Source organism: Falco peregrinus, chromosome 7 (genome assembly GCF_023634155.1).
Source record: "Falco peregrinus isolate bFalPer1 chromosome 7, bFalPer1.pri, whole genome shotgun sequence".
Classification (NCBI taxonomy): Eukaryota; Metazoa; Chordata; class Aves; order Falconiformes; family Falconidae; genus Falco; species Falco peregrinus.
Window position 1 is genome coordinate 3532032 of NC_073727.1, and position 17599 is coordinate 3549630.

At 53.3% G+C, this 17599-nt stretch overlaps 1 protein-coding gene across 5 annotated transcripts in view; it reads left to right on the top strand.

Annotated features, from left to right (window-relative positions):
• The first annotated feature begins 6025 nt into the window (after window positions 1-6025).
• Window positions 6026-17599, top strand: part of MEIS1 (Meis homeobox 1) — a 110448-nt gene continuing 98874 nt past the window's right edge. Inside the window, exons 1-6 of one of the 5 annotated variants that reach the window (XM_055810225.1) lie at window positions 6026-6047; window positions 9091-9317; window positions 10979-11120; window positions 11635-11685; window positions 12531-12581; window positions 14001-14147. In XM_055810225.1, coding sequence (XP_055666200.1) covers window positions 9118-9317; window positions 10979-11120; window positions 11635-11685; window positions 12531-12581; window positions 14001-14147 — 591 coding nt within the window. In that variant the 5' untranslated portion in view covers window positions 6026-6047; window positions 9091-9117. Of the gene's footprint in view, window positions 6048-6305; window positions 7486-7603; window positions 7762-9090; window positions 9318-10978; window positions 11121-11634; window positions 11686-12530; window positions 12582-14000; window positions 14148-17599 lie in introns of those variants that run through there. The other 4 variants (XM_055810227.1, XM_055810224.1, XM_055810226.1 and 1 more) reach the window with 4 other exon arrangements.

The following is a 17599-nucleotide window of genomic DNA, read 5'->3' on the forward strand; positions in this document are numbered from 1 at the left end:
AAGTGCAGCTTTCACCGCCTCCCACCCCGACCCCCCTCCTTCTCTCCTTCGCCTTTTTTCCCCTCCCTGCCTGCTTCTGGCAGCTGCTGCCTTGGGGAGCCGGCCTTGGTGCGGGAGGAGAGGCCACCTTCCCTGGCAAGCCTCAAGGGCCAGGGCAGCTGCGTCTGCTCCGACCCACAAGCGGGGAGGATGGAGAGGGGACAGTGGGGGAGGACACGGTGCAGGCAGAGGATGAGCACGGCTGTCCTGGCAGGCAAAGCCTGGCTCTGTGGCTTGGGGCTGACGTGGCTTGCGTGGCACTGCTGTGACTGGGGAGGCGTAGGGGAAGGGGGACGCTGCCTTGGGGTGCCCCCCCTCCAAGCGAGCTTTTGAAAATTGTTAACAAGGAGGGGTTTTTGCAAAGTTGTCCTTCAAGCAGTCCTTCAGGCACACGCACATACCCACAGAGGCTTTTCTCACGGCCGTCGCAGCTGGCCAAAAATTATCCAGGGGAGCTTAGAAACAGGGGGACACGCACGGCCATGTGCTCACCTCTGAGCCCCCGAGGTGAATGACAGCCACCAGCCCGGCTGTCACACGCAGCCCTCCTGCTCGCACTCACACCCGGCGGGTCCGAGCCGCCTGCGCCCCAACAAACACCTCGAACCCCAAGGAGCGAGAGCAACTTCAAGCTCCTGTGCAGCCCTCAGTTGTTTGGGGTTTTTTTCTTGCCGAGAGAATTGTTTGCGGGTGGAAGAGAGAGATGTTTAAATAGCTCTGCAGATCCATTTAGTAAAGTCAATATGCAATTATGCCGAAGTCTATGATAATGCACTCGCAGATGCAGATAGAGCGGCTTGTGCTGTCCTGGGGGGAGCTGTGGGCAGCTGGTAACTCCTGGGGCGGGGGGTGCGGGGGTGCTAACATGATCCCCTGCCTCCCCGGCCCGTTGCACGCCCGGGGACATGCCGGGGGCCGGGGGCTGGGGGGACCGGGCTGGGCTGGGCGGCCCCGGCGGGGCTGCGGGTCCTGGGAGCGCCCGGCATCGCACTGGCGGGCAGGGGGGGCTTGGCTCCGCATCCTTTTATTTTTATAATTTATAAAGCCTGGGTGACTTACAGGCGGATTTACCTGGGCGGTGGCGTTCGCAGAGAGGCATCGCCGCGGCGGGGGCGCCTGGAGGGACCCCCCAGGTTTCCTCCCATCCCACCGCGCTCCCCAGCCCCGCGTCCCGCTGCGGTTCGTGCCTATCCTCTGCCCTCGGCATCGGAGGCAAGCCGAAATACTTCTGTAATGGGCTCATTAGCCCAGCTGAATGCGGGGTTAGCTAATAGGAATGGAGCAATATTGAAAATTAGTTTGGAGGAGAACATCAAACGGCCCGGCTGAAGGAACCGCGCCGGGCGGTGGCTCAGCCGAGGTCCCGTCCGACCCCGGCAGCCGCTTCCCTGTGGCTTGCGAGTAGGGGGTTATTTGGTTACTCGCTAATTTGTTTCCCGTACTGTGTCGCAAGTACTTTTAGGCTCGTTTTAAAGGGTAAGACACTTCATTCAACTTTCTCGAAGAGAGGCCGTTCAACTTTTTATACCAGGGGCACGGGATCATTTCATTCCTGCTTTATGTCCCACGAGGAAAGCATCCGTAACCCCCCACCGATAAAAAATCGGGCAGGTTGTTGCTTTCCTTCAGAGACGGCAATTTTCCCCGCAGAGACAAACTGGGAGTTGAGCTTAGCCCAACAGAAGTGGGGAAACTCTCCAAGAAAAAAGGTATCGAATATTTTAGGCTAATGTCACCCTCTGTTGAACTCCGGCAAGTGGCTCTGGAGGCAGCGAGCGGTCGGAGTGGGTCTGCTACAAGTGGCAGAGGGTTCGCTTATACCTTCATTTAACTTCTTAAAAAAAAAAAAAAAAAACAAACCAAACAAACCCCCCCCCAAAAAAAACCCAACCACAACAACAAAACCCAACCTATCGTTCAGCTTCGAGGGTGTCTCCGGCTTTTCAGCCTCGGTGCGTGCATATGGGTGGATTGAGAGTAGACGCTTAGAGGTCTTTGCTTTGAAAACCTCCTCCGAGCCCTGGCAGACGCCTGGATGTTTATCTCCGGGTACAGTCGGCTGCGACACTCTGTAAATACGACAAAGGCTTTGCATTTCACAGCCCCTCTGCGCCTCTCGCCTTGCAAAAGTCAGTGTTGTTTGTTGGGTGTTTTTTTTTTTTTAAAGGTGGAGTTTGGGTTGTTGTTTTTTAAAAAAAAAATTTTTTTTTTTTGGCGTCTCTTCTTGAACTTTTTTGAAGGGAGCATCGCAGGCGCCGCGGAGCCAAGCGGGCAGGGAGAGGGAAATTACCCGGCTTGGCTGCATCTGCTGCAAGCATCCGCGGCTGGGGACCTTCCAGCGCTCGGGCTGAACCGAGACTGGGGCTGTGCCGGGTTAAACCCCTCCTGCTGCCCCGCCGAGGGGGGCTGCTATGGAGGCATCAAAGCCGCTGCCCTCGGTCCCCTCCGAGAGCATCCTCGGGCGGGGAGCGCTCCCTCTGCCCCGCGAGCTGCAGCCGGCTGCTGGCGGAGGAGAAGTTTTTAAACCATTCGCAAATATGTACCCCCTTTTTATTATGTTTTTTAAATTTTTCGCCCCCTTTCCTGCATATTGAGCTAACGTCCAGCTGCCTCCCACGGGTGAGCTCAAGCCATCTTTACGGCATCCCCCCTTACCGCAGCCGATTTGCTTCGGTAAAACCCCGAGTGCTGGAGCCGGGGGGTCTGCGCGGCTCCGGGGAGCACCGGGGGGGGGGGGGGGGGGGGGGGGGGGGGCGGGAGGGAGGACAAACCGCGCCTGCGGCTTTGCTGCCCTCGGCCGCTTGTCATCGTCTTCTGCCGAGAAATTCGGCGCCTCCGGCCCCTCCGAATTGCCGAAAACCGTACTTTTCTCCCGCAGAAAGTTTGGAGGCGGTTCTGGCTGTACTTTCCCCATCGCCCAGTAGACGGCACAACAGCTCAATCCTTCAGATGTGGAACGGTCGAGCAGCTTATTTTTTTTTTTAATTTTTTTTTTTTTACTTTTTTTAAATTAAGCAGCCAGAATTTTACCCAGCATTTTTATTATTATCATTACTATTATTATTTCATTCAACGAGAAGTATAGCAATATCGATAGCAAAGCGAGAGGGCTTGGTGTAGGCAGGGAGGAAAGATGGAGCGGGGCTAAAGGCAGGTATCGCTGAGACAGCGGAGCGGAGCAGCGCTTCCAAATTAATACAAATGAACTAGTGGCGCCTAGATCATGGGGGGGGGGGGGGGGGGGGGCAAGGGGAAGGAAAAGAAAAAAAGAAGAAGAAAAAACCCAAGAAAACAGCCCCGATACTATCGCGCAGCCGGGCTCTGGAGTTATTCTGGGGGATTTCGGGTGCAATTGTGTCACTGTAGGGTGCAAGGGGACGGCGCCGCCGGGCAGGGGGCTCAGGGCTCGGCTCTGCCCGGCCCGGGCTGCCCCGGCGGGGCAAACCTGGCGGCCACCGCCACCCCGTCCCTGAAAGGCTCCTTTTGTGCTCCGGTCCCTTCCCTCCCGCTGCCGGAGAAGTTGAAGTGACAAAAATCCCGGCCAGTAACTCATTTCCCAGTTAATTTTATTAAAAAAATTTATAGCGGTGTTTAGAAAGTTTTAAGACAACCGTAAATTTTATTGGGAATATTTTATGAAGCCCTCCATTTAATTAATAAAGGACCCCCATAACTTCTGCAAACGTCAGGGCCGGCAGTTGGGGAGGGGGGGGGCTGCCCGTTCCCCCCACACCACCACCCGCGGAGCGTTCCGCGGGCGGCCGCGGAGCCAGTGGAGCATCGTCGGGGCCGGGCAGCCCCGGGGCCCGGGCCGCTCCCCCGGCGCCCCCCGCTCTCTGTGCTGTGAACCCCCAAAGCCCGGCGTTGCGCTTCGGCTGCGCCCCGAACCCCCTGGCTGCCGTCCTCCTTCCATCAGCACTCCTCCCCCCTCCCCGGCTCTGCCCTTTCATAGGGCTTTAAACAGTTCTTCGCTTTGCTTTGGTTTGTATTACTTTTTTTTCCTTTCCCCTCCATCCTTCTTCCAAGCGTTTCATCAGGCTCTGACTTTTCGGGTATCTTCGTACGTATCGCCCACCCCACCCCACCCCCCTTATCTGAAGCATTCCTGGATTATCTCTCGGCTGCCTCGCAAACGCTTTCTGATGCGGTTTCTTGTTTGTTTGTCTCTTCTGGTTGTTCCTATTTCAGTTTTCAAATTTCAATATTAATGGCTGCTAATGTGTCCCACCACCACCACCACAAATCCCTGCTAGGAAGGTGGCAGGGAAGCCAGCTAGAAAACATCTGATTGTTCCTAGGTATGACTAATTCTTTCCTTAAGCTGAGAAATTCAGCCTGATTAAAACCCTCATTTATTACCCGATAAGCAAATGGACCGAGGTTTCCCCTGTGGGGGACCCCCCTCACGCCTGGCTGTTGGCCTCAGCGCGGTGGACCCCTTCGCGAAGGGCCCGGCTCGGCCGGGGGGGGGACGGGGGACGGGGACCGCGCAGCACCGCGCCCCGCACCGCGGCCGCTGCCCGACCCGAGCACCCACCACCCCCCTTGCTGTTGGCTTTTTATCCCCCCCCGTATCCCTAATTTTTTTTTTTTCCCTCCTCTCCCTTTGCACCGTGCGATGGGGAAGCGTCAATAGATTCCTGCAAAACAGCAAGTTTTTGGGGAAAAAAAAAAAAGGAAAACAATAAATAAAAAAAAAAGAAGAGCTGCCTCGCGTAAAAAGGCAGCGGGGCGCGATGCTGCGCGGGTGGCCGCTGCCGCGCAGCTCGTCCGCCGCGGCAGGAGTTTACCGAGAGACCGCGGAACTGTCCTTTTACTTTTTCCCCTTTTAATAGATGATTAATTGCTGCCCGGATTAGCTTTTTTTTTTTTTTTTTTTTTTTTTTTTTTTTTTTTTTTTTTTTATGGCCGGTATATTGCAAGCGGAGAGGCGCGCAGCGCGATTTCTCGCAGCAAGCCCTAAGAGCAATAACTGTTTGCTAATTGTAAAATCCTTATCCAGAATGAGGTTTGGGCAAACAATTTGTACGACTGTAATTACATTGTAAAAGTGTTTTAGGCTGGGTTGCGCTGAATTAATCTTATAAAGGCCTGGTGGAGACGCTTAAAAGGATGGGGTTTTTTTGAATTTAGGGTTTTGCTGGTTGTTTTTTTTAAGGGGGGGAAGGAAGAAGGGACGGGGAGAGGAGGAGATTGCATCCCTGGGAGTCAGGCTGCAGCCCCCCCCCCCAACAAGGGACCTGTGAGATGGGGACTCGCTACCGAGCACCGTGCCCCGGGTACCGAGACACGGAAGTGGGCCCCGAGGCCGTGGGTCCCCCCAGGCACGCGTGGGGCGGGGGGTTAGTGCATGAAAACGGCTCTTACCTGAGAGGTCTTTATCTCCCTCGCCGGGATAAAAGGCCGGTCCTAGCGGAAAGGGGCGGGGGGCTGGGGGGGGCGGGGGGGCTGGAAACGGGTTTCCCTGAAGTTTGAGCCGTGCCGGCGGGGACGGAGCAGCGAGCCCCCGGCCCTGGGGGGCTTACCGGAGTAACCCACCAGCACCACCGGCACACACGCACGGCAGCTCACTCGGGGACCGCTGCACCGGGCTGCCGGGTGGCGGGGGTCCTCCTCCTCCGCCTGCCCGTCCCCGGCAGGAGATGCGATGGGGCCGGGGCAGCTCTCCCGGCGCTCCGCGCAGCCCGGCCCGCAGGTACGGGGAGGAAGGGGCACGGCGAGCCCCCCGCTCGCGGGCCGGAGGGGGCCCGCAGGAAGGGACGGCTGTGTTTGTGGCCGGGAGCGGACCCCCGGTTACGCGGATAGGGGGGGGAGGGCAGCCCCCCGCGCAAGGCAGCGCGGCCGCGGAACCGGGCGGGGGGGGGCGGTGGCAGCGCTCCGGGGCGCCCCCCCCTCCCGCGGCGCGCCGGTCCGAGCCCCGCTTCCCGCCCGGACCAATGGGGGCGCGGCGCGGGGCGGCGCAGCGCTGATTGGGCGGCGGCGGCGCGGCGGCGGCGGCCGGGGGCCGGGTGAGCTCACTCGGCCGGCGGCCGCGGGGGGAGCCGCCGGGGGGGGGGGGGGGGGGGGGGAAGGCAGGAGGGGGAGCGAGGGGCGGGCGGCGGCGCGGCCCCGGGGCGCTGCGCGGACGCGGAGCGGGGCGGCGGCGCCGCCAGACAAAGGGGACGGGAGCGCCCCTCCGCGCACCGCCGGGGGGCGGGGGGGTGGGCACAGCGGCCGGGCGGAGGGCAGGGCCGGCAGGGGGTGTCGTGCCCCCCACCCCCTCCCGGCTCCTCCCGCCGCTGCCGGCCGGGGCGGGGGCGCTGCGCGGGGCGCGGGGCGGGCGGCGCGCCCCCCTGCGCCGGTGGCGGAGTTGCTGCCGCCCAGCGCATTGTGTAAGACGCGACCTGTTATGGCCACCACTACTTCCGGGTTCCCGCAGTCTGCTCCAGCCCGGCGCTGCGCTGCGCTCGCCGCGGCGGTGGCGGCGGACGCCCGGCAACGCGCGGCCCGCGGCGGCAGCGCCGCGCCTCCCCCCCCCCCCGCCGCCCTTCCTCCCCGCGCCCGCCCCGCACGGCGCGGCGCTCCGCCCGCACCCGCGCCCGCGCCCGGCCCGCCTCCGCCAGCCTCGCCCGGCGGCCGCGCAGGGGCAGAGCGAGCCGGCGCCGGCGAGGAATTAGGAGCGATCCGAGGAGGAGCGAAAAAAAAACCCCATCATCATCATCATCATCATAATAACCATAATAAAAGGAGAGCCGGCGCGTTAGCGAGCCTTTTTAATTTTTAATTTTTCCCCCTCCTCTTCCTCCTTCTCCTCCTCCCTCGATTTTTAATTTTTTATTTTTTTTTATACATTTTTCTTTTTTCTTTTTTTTTTTTTTTTTGGGTGAGCGCGCTCGAAAATTAACATTTGAGGTGTCCTGCGCGGTGGGAGCACACGCAGCGGATCATCATCAGTCATTCACCACCTTGACAACCTCGCCTGTGATTGACAGCCGGAGTGGCAAAAAGCCATGAGACTTGGTAGTTGGGTTTGAGGGGCACTTTAAAAAAAAAAAAAAGAAAAAGGAAAAAAAAAAACCTGATTTGGGGAAAGGATATTTGCTTTCGCCCCGCTGCTGTCTTGGAAACGAGAGGGGGAGAGTAAGAGAGAGAGAGGGAGACAGGGGGAGAGGGAAGAAAGAAAGAAAAAAGAAGGAGGGAAGGAAGGAGGGAGAGTTGATTTTTTTTTTTCTTCTATTTTTTTTTTCTCCTTTTTTAATGCTGAGTTACCGTATCGCTTCGCTGAGATCCAGCAAGCCGAAGATTGTACTCGATTGCTTCCATTGCTGGCGACGCTAAGGGATTTTTGCATTTTTTGGGGGGGTGAGGGGGGGGGAACTTCGCGTTTCTTTCTTTTCACACTGGCCTTAAAGAGGATATATTAGAAGTTGAAGTAGGAAGGGAGCAAGCAGGCCGATGGCGCAAAGGGTACGTATTAAAAAAAAATGGATTTCAAATGTGAAATAATATTGAAACGTGGCTGACAGAGACGCTGCGAAAAAAGTTTCTTTTTTTTTTTTTTTTTTTCTTCCCCTCCTCTTTGGAGCAGGGGCACAAAGCGGTGTCCTGGAGCGGGAGGATTGATCAGGCGTACTTGTAGGCTTAAAACCTGTATATATTGATATTTTCTTGATTCTTTTACTCCCCATCCCGGATCTCTCACGGAAAAGGCAAGCTTTCTATACATTAATGACATGCAGGCATGTAAGTGAATATGTCCGAGCCTCTGTATTTGTTGGTTTTGTAGCTCTAGTCCTACCGATGTCTTTTTTAAAGTCACCAGTGCTTGAAATATTTGAATGTGTGCATGTCTCTGAGCATTTTGCTGTGTTAGTGATGATATACCGCTTCACTTTCGGAAGATAACTTCTAGCTGGGAGTAAGCACAACTTTTTTTTTACTTTTTTTTTTTTTTTCACTCCTTCCCCCCCCCCCCCCCCTCTTTTTTCCTATTCAGTCACAAAAGGTGCAGTGCAACGGGCTAAAAAAAAAAAAGCTCCTTTTAAAAGAAAGTCACTTTAATTTGAATTAGAGGTTAGCAGCATGCACTGCCATGTGTATTGTTGTTTCTATTTTGGATGCGATGTCCTTTTTTCTTTTTTTTTTCCTTCCAACTACCTCCTAAATTGAAGTTTTGTGGGGAAAAAAAAATAATGATCAGCCGGAGTCGGGCGAGTCGAGATTTGGGGAAGGGGAAAAGCCCTGGAAAGAAGTTTTCTTGCCTAATTTGCCTGCCGCCCCTCCGAGCGCTGCTTGGGAAGGAAAGTTCCTCTGCTGACAACTTGCCTTTTACTCTTTCGGTCCAAGCAAGTGTCAGGGATCTTTAAAACTGTTTATTCACACCTTCGCTTTTAATAGATGAAAAGTGGCCGTTTCCCCCGCTGCCTGGGAACCGCGTTAGCTTTCGCTCCTTAATCTTTAACAAAGAAAACCCTTAAAAAAAAAAAAAAAAAAAAAAAAAGGCATTCCCAAAATCCCGAGAGCCCGGGCAAGCGTTTCCAGCCTTTCGCCTTTAAAAGTGCGTTCGCGTGGAATTGCTGAAAACCCCCAAAATCGCTCCTTTTTTTTTTTTTCTCTTCTTTTTTTTTTTTTTTTTTTTTTTTTCCCCCGCCGCTGAAGTTTTTTGCATCCTCGCTGCGTTGGGTACCTGACTTCTAACCAGCGGGAAAAGTTTAGCGGAGGGAGAATTGGGCTGCTCTTCGTGGGGAGGGTAGAGGGGGGGGAAGGTTTGGGGATGGGGGTCCCCCCCCTTTCATTTTTATGTTGATGATGATGATGATGATGATGGTTTCGCCCCAGCCCTGGAGGCTCTGGGGTCTGCGGGCAGCCCAGCCCCGCTGCTGCCCTCCCCGGCGCCGCACGGCCGTACGCAGGGGGGGACGGACACCCGCACCCCCCGGCGGCGCGGAGCCCGGGGGGCAGCGCCTTCTCCCCGGGAGGGAGGGGGGACAGCCGGGAGCAGGGCTACCCCCCACCCCCCAAAACCCACCCATCTCCCCCCCCTGACGCCTCTCTGCTCTCTCTGCCCCGCAGTACGACGAGCTGCCCCACTACGGCGGCATGGAGGGGGTGGGCATCCCCACCACCATGTACGGGGACCCCCACGGCGCCCGCCCCATGCAGCCCGTCCACCACCTCAACCACGGGCCGCCGCTCCACTCGCACCAGTACCCCCACGCCGCCCACGCCAACGCCATGCCCCCCGCCATGGGCGCCTCCGTCAACGACGCCCTCAAGAGAGATAAAGATGCCATCTACGGGTAGGTGGCCGCGCAAAGCTGCGCGCAACCTGCGCGGGATGGGCTAGGGGGAAAGGAGGGAGGGGGGGTGTGGGCCCGGAGCGGGATGGGGAAGGGGCTGGGGGGTGCGGGCAGCGCTGCGCGGAAGAGGGTTGTATTCTAAATTTTTTTATTAGTATTTTTTAAAAGCGGGGGGAGAAAGGGTTGGGGGCCCCCTGGCACGGGGAGCTGCGGGGGCTCCACCGAATAAACAGCCGGGGCTTGCTGGAGGGGCGGCAGGCATCACGGCGGGGAGGAGGAGGAGGAGGAAGAGGAGGAAAATAATATTCCCAGGGCACAACCTGCGCCGGGTGGTAAATCCGCGCCCGGAGCTGGGGCGCAGGGAGCTGGCATTGCTGCTCCCAACTTTCCGCCCTGCCCGGCTCTCCGTGCGCTGCGGAGGAGAAAACTGCAGAGCTGCTCCTCTCAACCCTTACCTTTTTTTTTTTTTTTTTTAATTTTTTTCCTTTCTTTCTTTCATTTTATCCTTTTAAATTTTCATTTTTAAAAAACTTTTTATCCGACAGCATTGACTGTTTCTCGGTGCGGCGAGCTGCAAAGCCGTTTCTAGGCCGTTGTGGCGGAGCCGGTGGGTTCCGAGGGGCGGCAGATGCTTTTCAAATGAATCTGCCCGTCCGGAGCTGGCAGGGGAGTTTAAGAGCCTTTTAAAATCGCTCTGAAAACAGTGAGGAGGGGGGGGGTGGGGGGGAAATGAATCACGTCGTTGGGTTTCTCTATCGGGTTATCAGAAATCTGTAGGGTTGGGTAAAACTCAGCAGTGTCCGGTACCCCTCTCCCCCCCAAAAAAAGTATGAAGCCCTTGGAAAAAATAAAAATGAACTCGCTGTTACAAATAGACATATATATATATATATGTGTGTGCGCGCCCACGCTTATTTATTTATTTAAATTATTAAACGGCCGAGGGAAGCAGATGCACACGCAGCCTTTCTCCTGGGGGGGCTTTGAAAGCTGGGAGAGCCCGAAAGCACCTGGTTCCCCCGCGGGTCGGGGCTGGGGGCTCGGGGGGCGCGGGGCAGGCAGAGGGACGGGCAGAGGGACAGGCAGCGGGGCAGGCAGGCAGCCCGGCTGGCCAGCGCCTGCCGGTGGGTCGGCTGGTTCGGCGCTGGGTGCAGAGGGGTGGGTGGGTTGAGGGTTTTTTTCTCTTTTAATTGGGATGGGGGGTGTTTCTTTTTCTGTTTTGGTTTGGTTTGGTTTTTTCCTCCCCCAGGGTTTTTTTTTCCACCTTTGCTCCCAGCCAGTCCTCCAGCAGAAAACGGGAATTAAAAGCATGAAAGGCAGAAGTGTACGTCCAGGGATTTTAATTTTTTTTTTTTCCTAAAGACAAGGAAAGTTAATTCAAAATGGCTGCTGGAACAGGCTTGGGTTTTATTCTTAGCTTGTCCTAAGGTTGTATGAGCAGTGTGTGCAGGCAGACGGGGCCGGGGGGCCGGGGGGCTATGGCTGCGGGCAGGGGCCGGGAGGCGGCGGGGGGTGCCGGAGCCCCCTCGCTGGGTGCCCCCGCCCCACGCTGCTGCGGGACTAACTATTGTTGTGTTTGGGGGGGGGGTGGGTGTTGGTTTCGTTATGATATTTTTTTTCTCCCCCCCCTCTGTGTGTGTGACTATTGTATTTTCTTTCAGACACCCCCTGTTCCCTCTTTTAGCACTGATTTTTGAGAAATGTGAATTAGCTACATGCACACCCAGGGAGCCCGGGGTAGCGGGAGGCGATGTTTGCTCCTCTGAGTCTTTCAATGAAGACATAGCAGTGTTCGCCAAACAGGTCAGCAAAACCGGGTTGAAACAGTAACAGAAAAAAAAAAAAGGAAAAAAAATCGTAACGAGAAAAACAAGTCTCTGTTGAGATAAAGATGCGCGTTTCCCCCTCCCCCCTCTCTTACTGCAAGAGGCAAAAAAAAGAAAAAATCCAAACAAACCCCAGCCAAGCAAAAAAAAAAAAAAATATCGGGGAAATCTGGGCATTGACCACCCCCCAAAGAGCGGCGGGGACGGGGGCGGCGGGGGCCGGCCGGGAGCCGGGAGCCAGAGCCGGGAGCCGGGCCGGGGCTCTGCCGGGAAGCTCCGGAGGTATTTTTCGGTGTATTTGATTCACTTGTTCAAGTCTTTGGCTGATGTACTAAATCCAGCAGTCAGGGCTTTGCACGAAAGGTTACATAATGGACCCGACAGTGTAATGAAGCAAGAAATAATGACGCCTGCTTTTTCTGCTTCCATATTTCACATCTTTTTTATTATTATTATTTTTTCCCCCCTTTCCTCCCCTTTCTTGTATTTAGATCCGAGCAGAGAAACCCCTGTTTTCCTCTAATCCCGAACTGGATAACTTGGTAAGAGTTAACAACACTTCTTCCTCTCCCCACCCCCACCCCACCACCCTCCCTTCCCTTCCCATTTATTTAAAAAAAAAAAAAAAGAAAAAAAAAGAAAAAGAAAAAACTTCTATGTCTTCTGGAGAGGTAGTTTGATGGTGCTAAATTGAAAATTTCTCACGTGGATTTTTTTTTTTTTAAAGGATGATGATGATTTTTATAATTACAAGTAAATACGATGCGGTAATTGCGTGGAAGTAAAAAATCCCATAAGGATATAGATAAAGCAAACCTCCAAAGGGGAGCTCGGGGCTTGGGGGCGAGCTGGCCGGCCCGGGAGGAGCGAGGATTTAGCCAGGCTGTAGCCAGCCCCTCCACGTACCTTTTCAGCAGCTCCTGGGGAAGCACAGAGGGTTGCTGTGGCCGGAGATCCCCCCTGCGCTAAACCCACCCAAAAGGAGCTCTTTTCTCTCTCTCCCTTTTTTTCTCCCCCCTTAAGGATAAACAAATATTTTGCCTATGCTGGAGGAGTCTCGCTCCGGCTTTCGCAAAGAGCCAGCGATGGTGTTTAGAGGGTTGTGTGTGTGTGTGTGTGTTTTTTTTTTAAAGAAATGTTTATGATCCGTATAATTTAGTTGCTTCGTTGCAATAGGGATTTTTTTTTTGTTAACTCTAGATCGCTTCTCGTTAAACAGCGCACAAAGCCACCGCTATTAAGTTTTAGTGTTATTGCCATAAATCAAAACAACTTTTTATTTACTACTAGAGAAAAGTCAAGCTACAAAGTGCGGCAGGGGCGGCTGTGGGAAATATCCCCAAATCCGGGAATGAGATAAATACTCGTGTTGTTTGTATCTTTGCAGATGATTCAAGCCATACAAGTATTAAGGTTTCATCTGTTGGAATTAGAGAAGGTAATTTTTGTCTTTCTCTGTCTCTCTCTCTTTCTTCTTCCTCTGTTTCAGTACTGCTGAAGTTCAGGCTTCTGGTAAATTTGCATAAATGTCTTTCTTTCTGGTAATTAGTGTCAAGACCAATCTTGGCGTCCATTTCTCTTCGCAGTTTAATTACAATTTCAGCCTCTAAACCCAGGCTCTCGAACGCCCAGGCCTTGTGTTCATTGTAATACTTTGCTGGCTTTGTATAAATAGTTGCAGTTCTGTGGTGCCGCAGATGAGACTCGAAATGGTTGCTTCAGCCAAGCCCCCTGAAATTGTGATTTTATTTTTATATTTTAAGATTTTATTTATTTCTTGGTGGTGGGGGAGAGCCTTCGGCCGCAGTTGGTTGCAGTGGGGATTTAATTTATTTATTTATTTATTTATTTATTTTTTTAAGAGCCATCTGCAGGTCAGGCTCAGGGCACGGATTGTCCTGTAACATTTTGCAGAGACAAAGCAGAGTTGATAGTTGTGTCTGTCTCTTGTTCTTGGGAATATTGTACACCTCCGAGCAGAAGAAAGAGATTGCAGCCTAAATGCAGGGTTTTTTTGCTGGCTATTTTAGCAATCTTGGGAGGGAGAATGCTAATTTCTAAGAAGGCGGTGTCATCCGAGCTCACATTAAATTGGAAGTGCGCTCTGGTTTCCTGAGGATTTTTTACGTGTCATTGATAGCTGGCCTAGAAGAGAATTCCCTTTCTCCTAAAAATAAACATTTTGAGAGGCTTTTAAATAGTTGAAAAGTTTCTCGGGAGCCTCAGCCACTTTATCTAACCATAACTGGCAGGTTGTTCTCGCTCTACCCGAAATGTGTTAAAATCTGCCCATTCATCGGGGCGGCTCAGGTACGGGTCTGGCGGAGGACTGGGGCTTTCAGGGCAGGGATGCCTGGAAAGTACTGCAGCCCAGTGCATCGGGATTTTTTTTTTTTTTAATCCTTTTTTTTTCTGTCCTTATACCCCTTTGGAAAGGGTTTATGATGAAATAACTGGATGAAATTAAATAGTTTACCTTAAATGTCACCCATGCAGGTCACCTCTCTAATGGCCACAGCTCCGGGAGCAGATGAATTTAACACGGGTGTTGAATATGTTGTAGCCTGTGAATCATCTTGTCACTGTCAATTTTCTGGGATATCTCTATTTTGCGAGAAAAGAAAGTTATTCCTAATTCTGGATGCGTCTAGAGGTCTCAGGGGGATAATTGCAGTGTGTTTCCCCTGTTTAGGACTTTTGATGTCACAGGGGTGAAGGGGGGAGACTGGTTGCACTTGTCAATTTTACTTATGTATTCCTGATTATATTTTCTTCCTCCCCCCCCTTTTTTTTTCTCTTTTTCCTCCTTTTTCTCTTTTTTCCTTTTTTTTTTTTTTTAACCTCTGTCATAATGTAGGTACACGAATTATGTGACAATTTCTGCCACCGGTATATTAGCTGTTTGAAAGGAAAAATGCCTATCGATTTGGTCATAGACGATAGAGAGGGCGGATCAAAATCGGACAGTGAAGACATAACAAGATCAGCAAATCTAACAGATCAGGTATGATCTCGCCAACGCCGCACACGCTGAAATTTGTATGCAGATCGCTTGCTGGGTCACTACGCCTCCTTTTATTATTTGCATATGATTAAGTCCCTTTTAGATAAATTTCCATCGAAATGAAAATTTTTGAATAATGTGGCTATTATTGCTTCATTAAGGCTTGCTCCCATATTCGACCTGGCGAGATGAGCTTGTAAAAGCATCGCCTGCAAACTCGACCTGTTTCTTGTCGCTTTTAATTTTTGTCTTTATTTTATTTACCCTTTACAATAATAGAAGTGGTATCCGTGAGTCGCTGGCTTCTTGGTGGCTTAGGAAGGGAAGGGCTGGAGCCGTTTACCAAAATAAGAATAAAATCCGAGATAGGTGGTCCGGGGAAGACAGAGAGGGTTTGAAATCTAGCAAATACTGGCTATTTTCTTGCCGTCTCTACGGTTCATTAGTCCGTCTTGTCAGTTTTCCTTGGCCGAACGCTTTTAGACTTCAGTGAACATTGCTTTGTGCACGCCTGCCTGCTGCAAACGCGCCCATTTTATTTTACTTAAGGGGGGGGGGGGGGGGGGAGAGAAAAAAACGGAGAAAATAAAACGGGACCCAGGTTTTAAATTATTTTCCTTGATCTTTCAAATTTTCAGCCCCTCTCTTTAAAAAATAAAATAATATCCGAAGCCCCGAAGTGAGCCAGCAAAGCCTTGCGTGGCTTTGACGGCGTCCAGGTTTTGTCTGGGATGGTTGAAACCTTCCACGCCGGCTGTAGCCGATGTGGGAAGTAGGGATGACTTGGGAAAGCTGGCTGGATGACCTGGGAAAGCTGGCTGTCCCCTCTCCCTCCCCTCCTCCTGCCCCTGTCCCCTCCACTGGCCTTAGCCTGGGATTCTTGCCTTTTAATGGGAGCGTTTGGGGCTAATTCAGGAGGTGCCCAGAGCTAAATTAAGCTCTTAGATGATGGAAGTGGCTGAGATTTGGCTTTTTTGTTTGGTGGGGTTTTTTTTCTTCTTCTTTTTTTTTTTTTTTTTTTTTTTTTTCCCTCTGAGTTGGGTAAAACTGCGGGGTTTCCCGGTCGGTTTGCTTTCAGTCGAGGGGCAGCAGCGCTTTGGCTACGAGAGAGGGGACCCTGAGTGCACACGAATGCACAGAGAGAAAATAAATCCCCGGCTAAAAACCCCAAGTTATTTCTTCCTTATGATCAGCTTCGTAAATACAGTCTTAGGAGTAATCAGCTCCCGACTCTGGAGGTTTCCTTTTGTTCAAGCAAGGCGCAGTCAAGCAGACAGGAGTTTCCTCAGCCGCTTTGCCATTATCACCAGCTCTGTCAGCCAGGAGTTATTTTATAGATTACGGACATAAAGGTGCGTTGCATTGCAGCGTGGGCAGGATCTGAAATGTTTTTTCCTATCTGCCAGAGGCTATCTGGTTGCTGGTAGCGCCGTGAAAGGGGGAGGCAGGCTTGAAGGAAGGCACGAACTTCTGAGAAGGGGTTTATCTGCACATGTGTAGGGGGATTTTCCCCCTAATTTTGCTGCGAAGGGGAAAAGCTTGGCAGGGCGGGCGGAGGGCGGCGCGGCGGGGAGGATGCTCTGGGTCCCGGGGAGGATGCTCTGGGTCCGGGGGAGGATGCGTGGGGGGCTGGGGAAGATGCGATGCGTCCCAGGGAAGATGCTCGGGGTGCCCGCGAAGGATGCTCGGGGTCCCGGGGAAGATGCTGCAGGGGACCGGCGGCCCCGCGCGGCGCCTTAAAGCGAGGGGAGCCCTACAGCGAGGGTCCAGCTGAGGGAAGCTCGGCTCGCTGCTGTTGAATAAAAATTGTAATCCAACAAGTCTAACTAGAAAATGGGTTTCTAAAAGCTCTGGAGTGCTGGGTACATAAAGCTATTTGAGCAAATTACAAGAACCGCTCAGGGGCACGAATGAAATCAACACTTTAATTGCCTCCAAAATGAAGATTTATACCCCATTTTCCCAACGAATCATTATTTTATTAAAGTGAAAGCTAAAGAAATGAGGCTATAGTTTTGGAGTTGTCGGCGAGAGGGGGTCGTGTCGTCGTGTCGTCCGTCCCCCCCCCCCCCGCCCCCCTTTTTCGCCAGGAGCGCGGGCACTGCGCGCCCGGCGCCGGCCCCTCTCCCGCTGCGCGGGGCGGCCGCGCAGCGCCGCGAGGCTCAGCGCCGGTACCTTCGGCTTGCAGGCAGGGGGATGCGCAGCCCCGCCGCCGCACCCGCGGAGCTGCGCGGGGAGCGCCCCTTTTCTTTCCCCGGCGCAAGGGAAAAAGCGCAAAAAGGCGCTTCCCCTCCCCCCCCTCCCCCCCCCCCAGTGGGTCAAACCCACGGAAGGCAGGGAAAGGGGGCCGCGGAGGTTGCGCGGGGGGTTTACCGGGGGATGCGCGGCCGCCCGCACCCGCGGTAAGCTCTGGTGCCAAGCCCGGCCCCGGCGAGGCCGGCGGTATCAGGGCCCTAATGGTTAAATAATAAGGTGTTGAGTGCTTGTCGCCGGGGCGGCTAATTAGGATGTCGCTGCGCAGTGCGCGTTTATGGCTGCGCGGCCCTGGGCAGCGCGGGCGCGCAGGGCGGGGGGGAGGGGGGCGGCGCGCTGCCCCCCACCTGCCCACGGGCTTGCTTTGGAGAGTAGTAACAGAGTAAGTATGTAAAAGCTTTTATTATGGATTTAATTACATTTTCTTATATTGTGGCAGTAAAGGTTACCGTTAACGGGGGTGGTGGGGGTTTTTTTTGTCGGTATTTTTGTTGTTGTTGTTTTTTTTTTAATTTATTGGTTTCCCCTTATTTATTCTTTCCTTCTAGGCCCCTCAATGGCAGTGCCTTTAAGTCCCCCGGTTAATGGAAAGCAATGACACTAATGCTAGATTTTGCAAAGTAAAGCCCCATAACACTAACCATTGTTCAGTGATTTAACTAGCTCAGTGGCAATAGGTCACTAAAATAGCATCCTTCTCCCACGGGCGCGACCCCGCTGCCTGCGGGGGGGACCTGCAGGGTCCTTGTTTACCACTGCAGCTCCACAAGTCCAAGGCAGGACTTTGGGATTTTTCCTAGGGATAATTGGACTCCAGATCAACCAGGCCCCGGGACTTTTAAAAACTCTAGCTGAAGGATTGCACCCATCCTCAAAGTTTCAAAATAAACCTTTTTTAATCATTAGCCTTTCAAACATTTGCATGTTTAAATTTTCAAATGTTTGTCGGAGCCGGAAAGATTTAAAACACAGCTGTTGTCTGATGCGGCTGGGAAAACTCCCTCCGATTAAAAAAACCCAAACAAAACAACCAACCCTAAAGTCTGTCTGTAGTCAAATAGCAGAAATTCACCTTCTTAGGTGATCCTAAACTGTGACCGTGGGGCTGTTTTTCTTGAAGCTGCATCACCTTGGCACCCAGGTGCTCTGGTCCGAACTGTAAAATTCCCCTCCGAGAGTGTGTCCACAGAAAGCCTTTG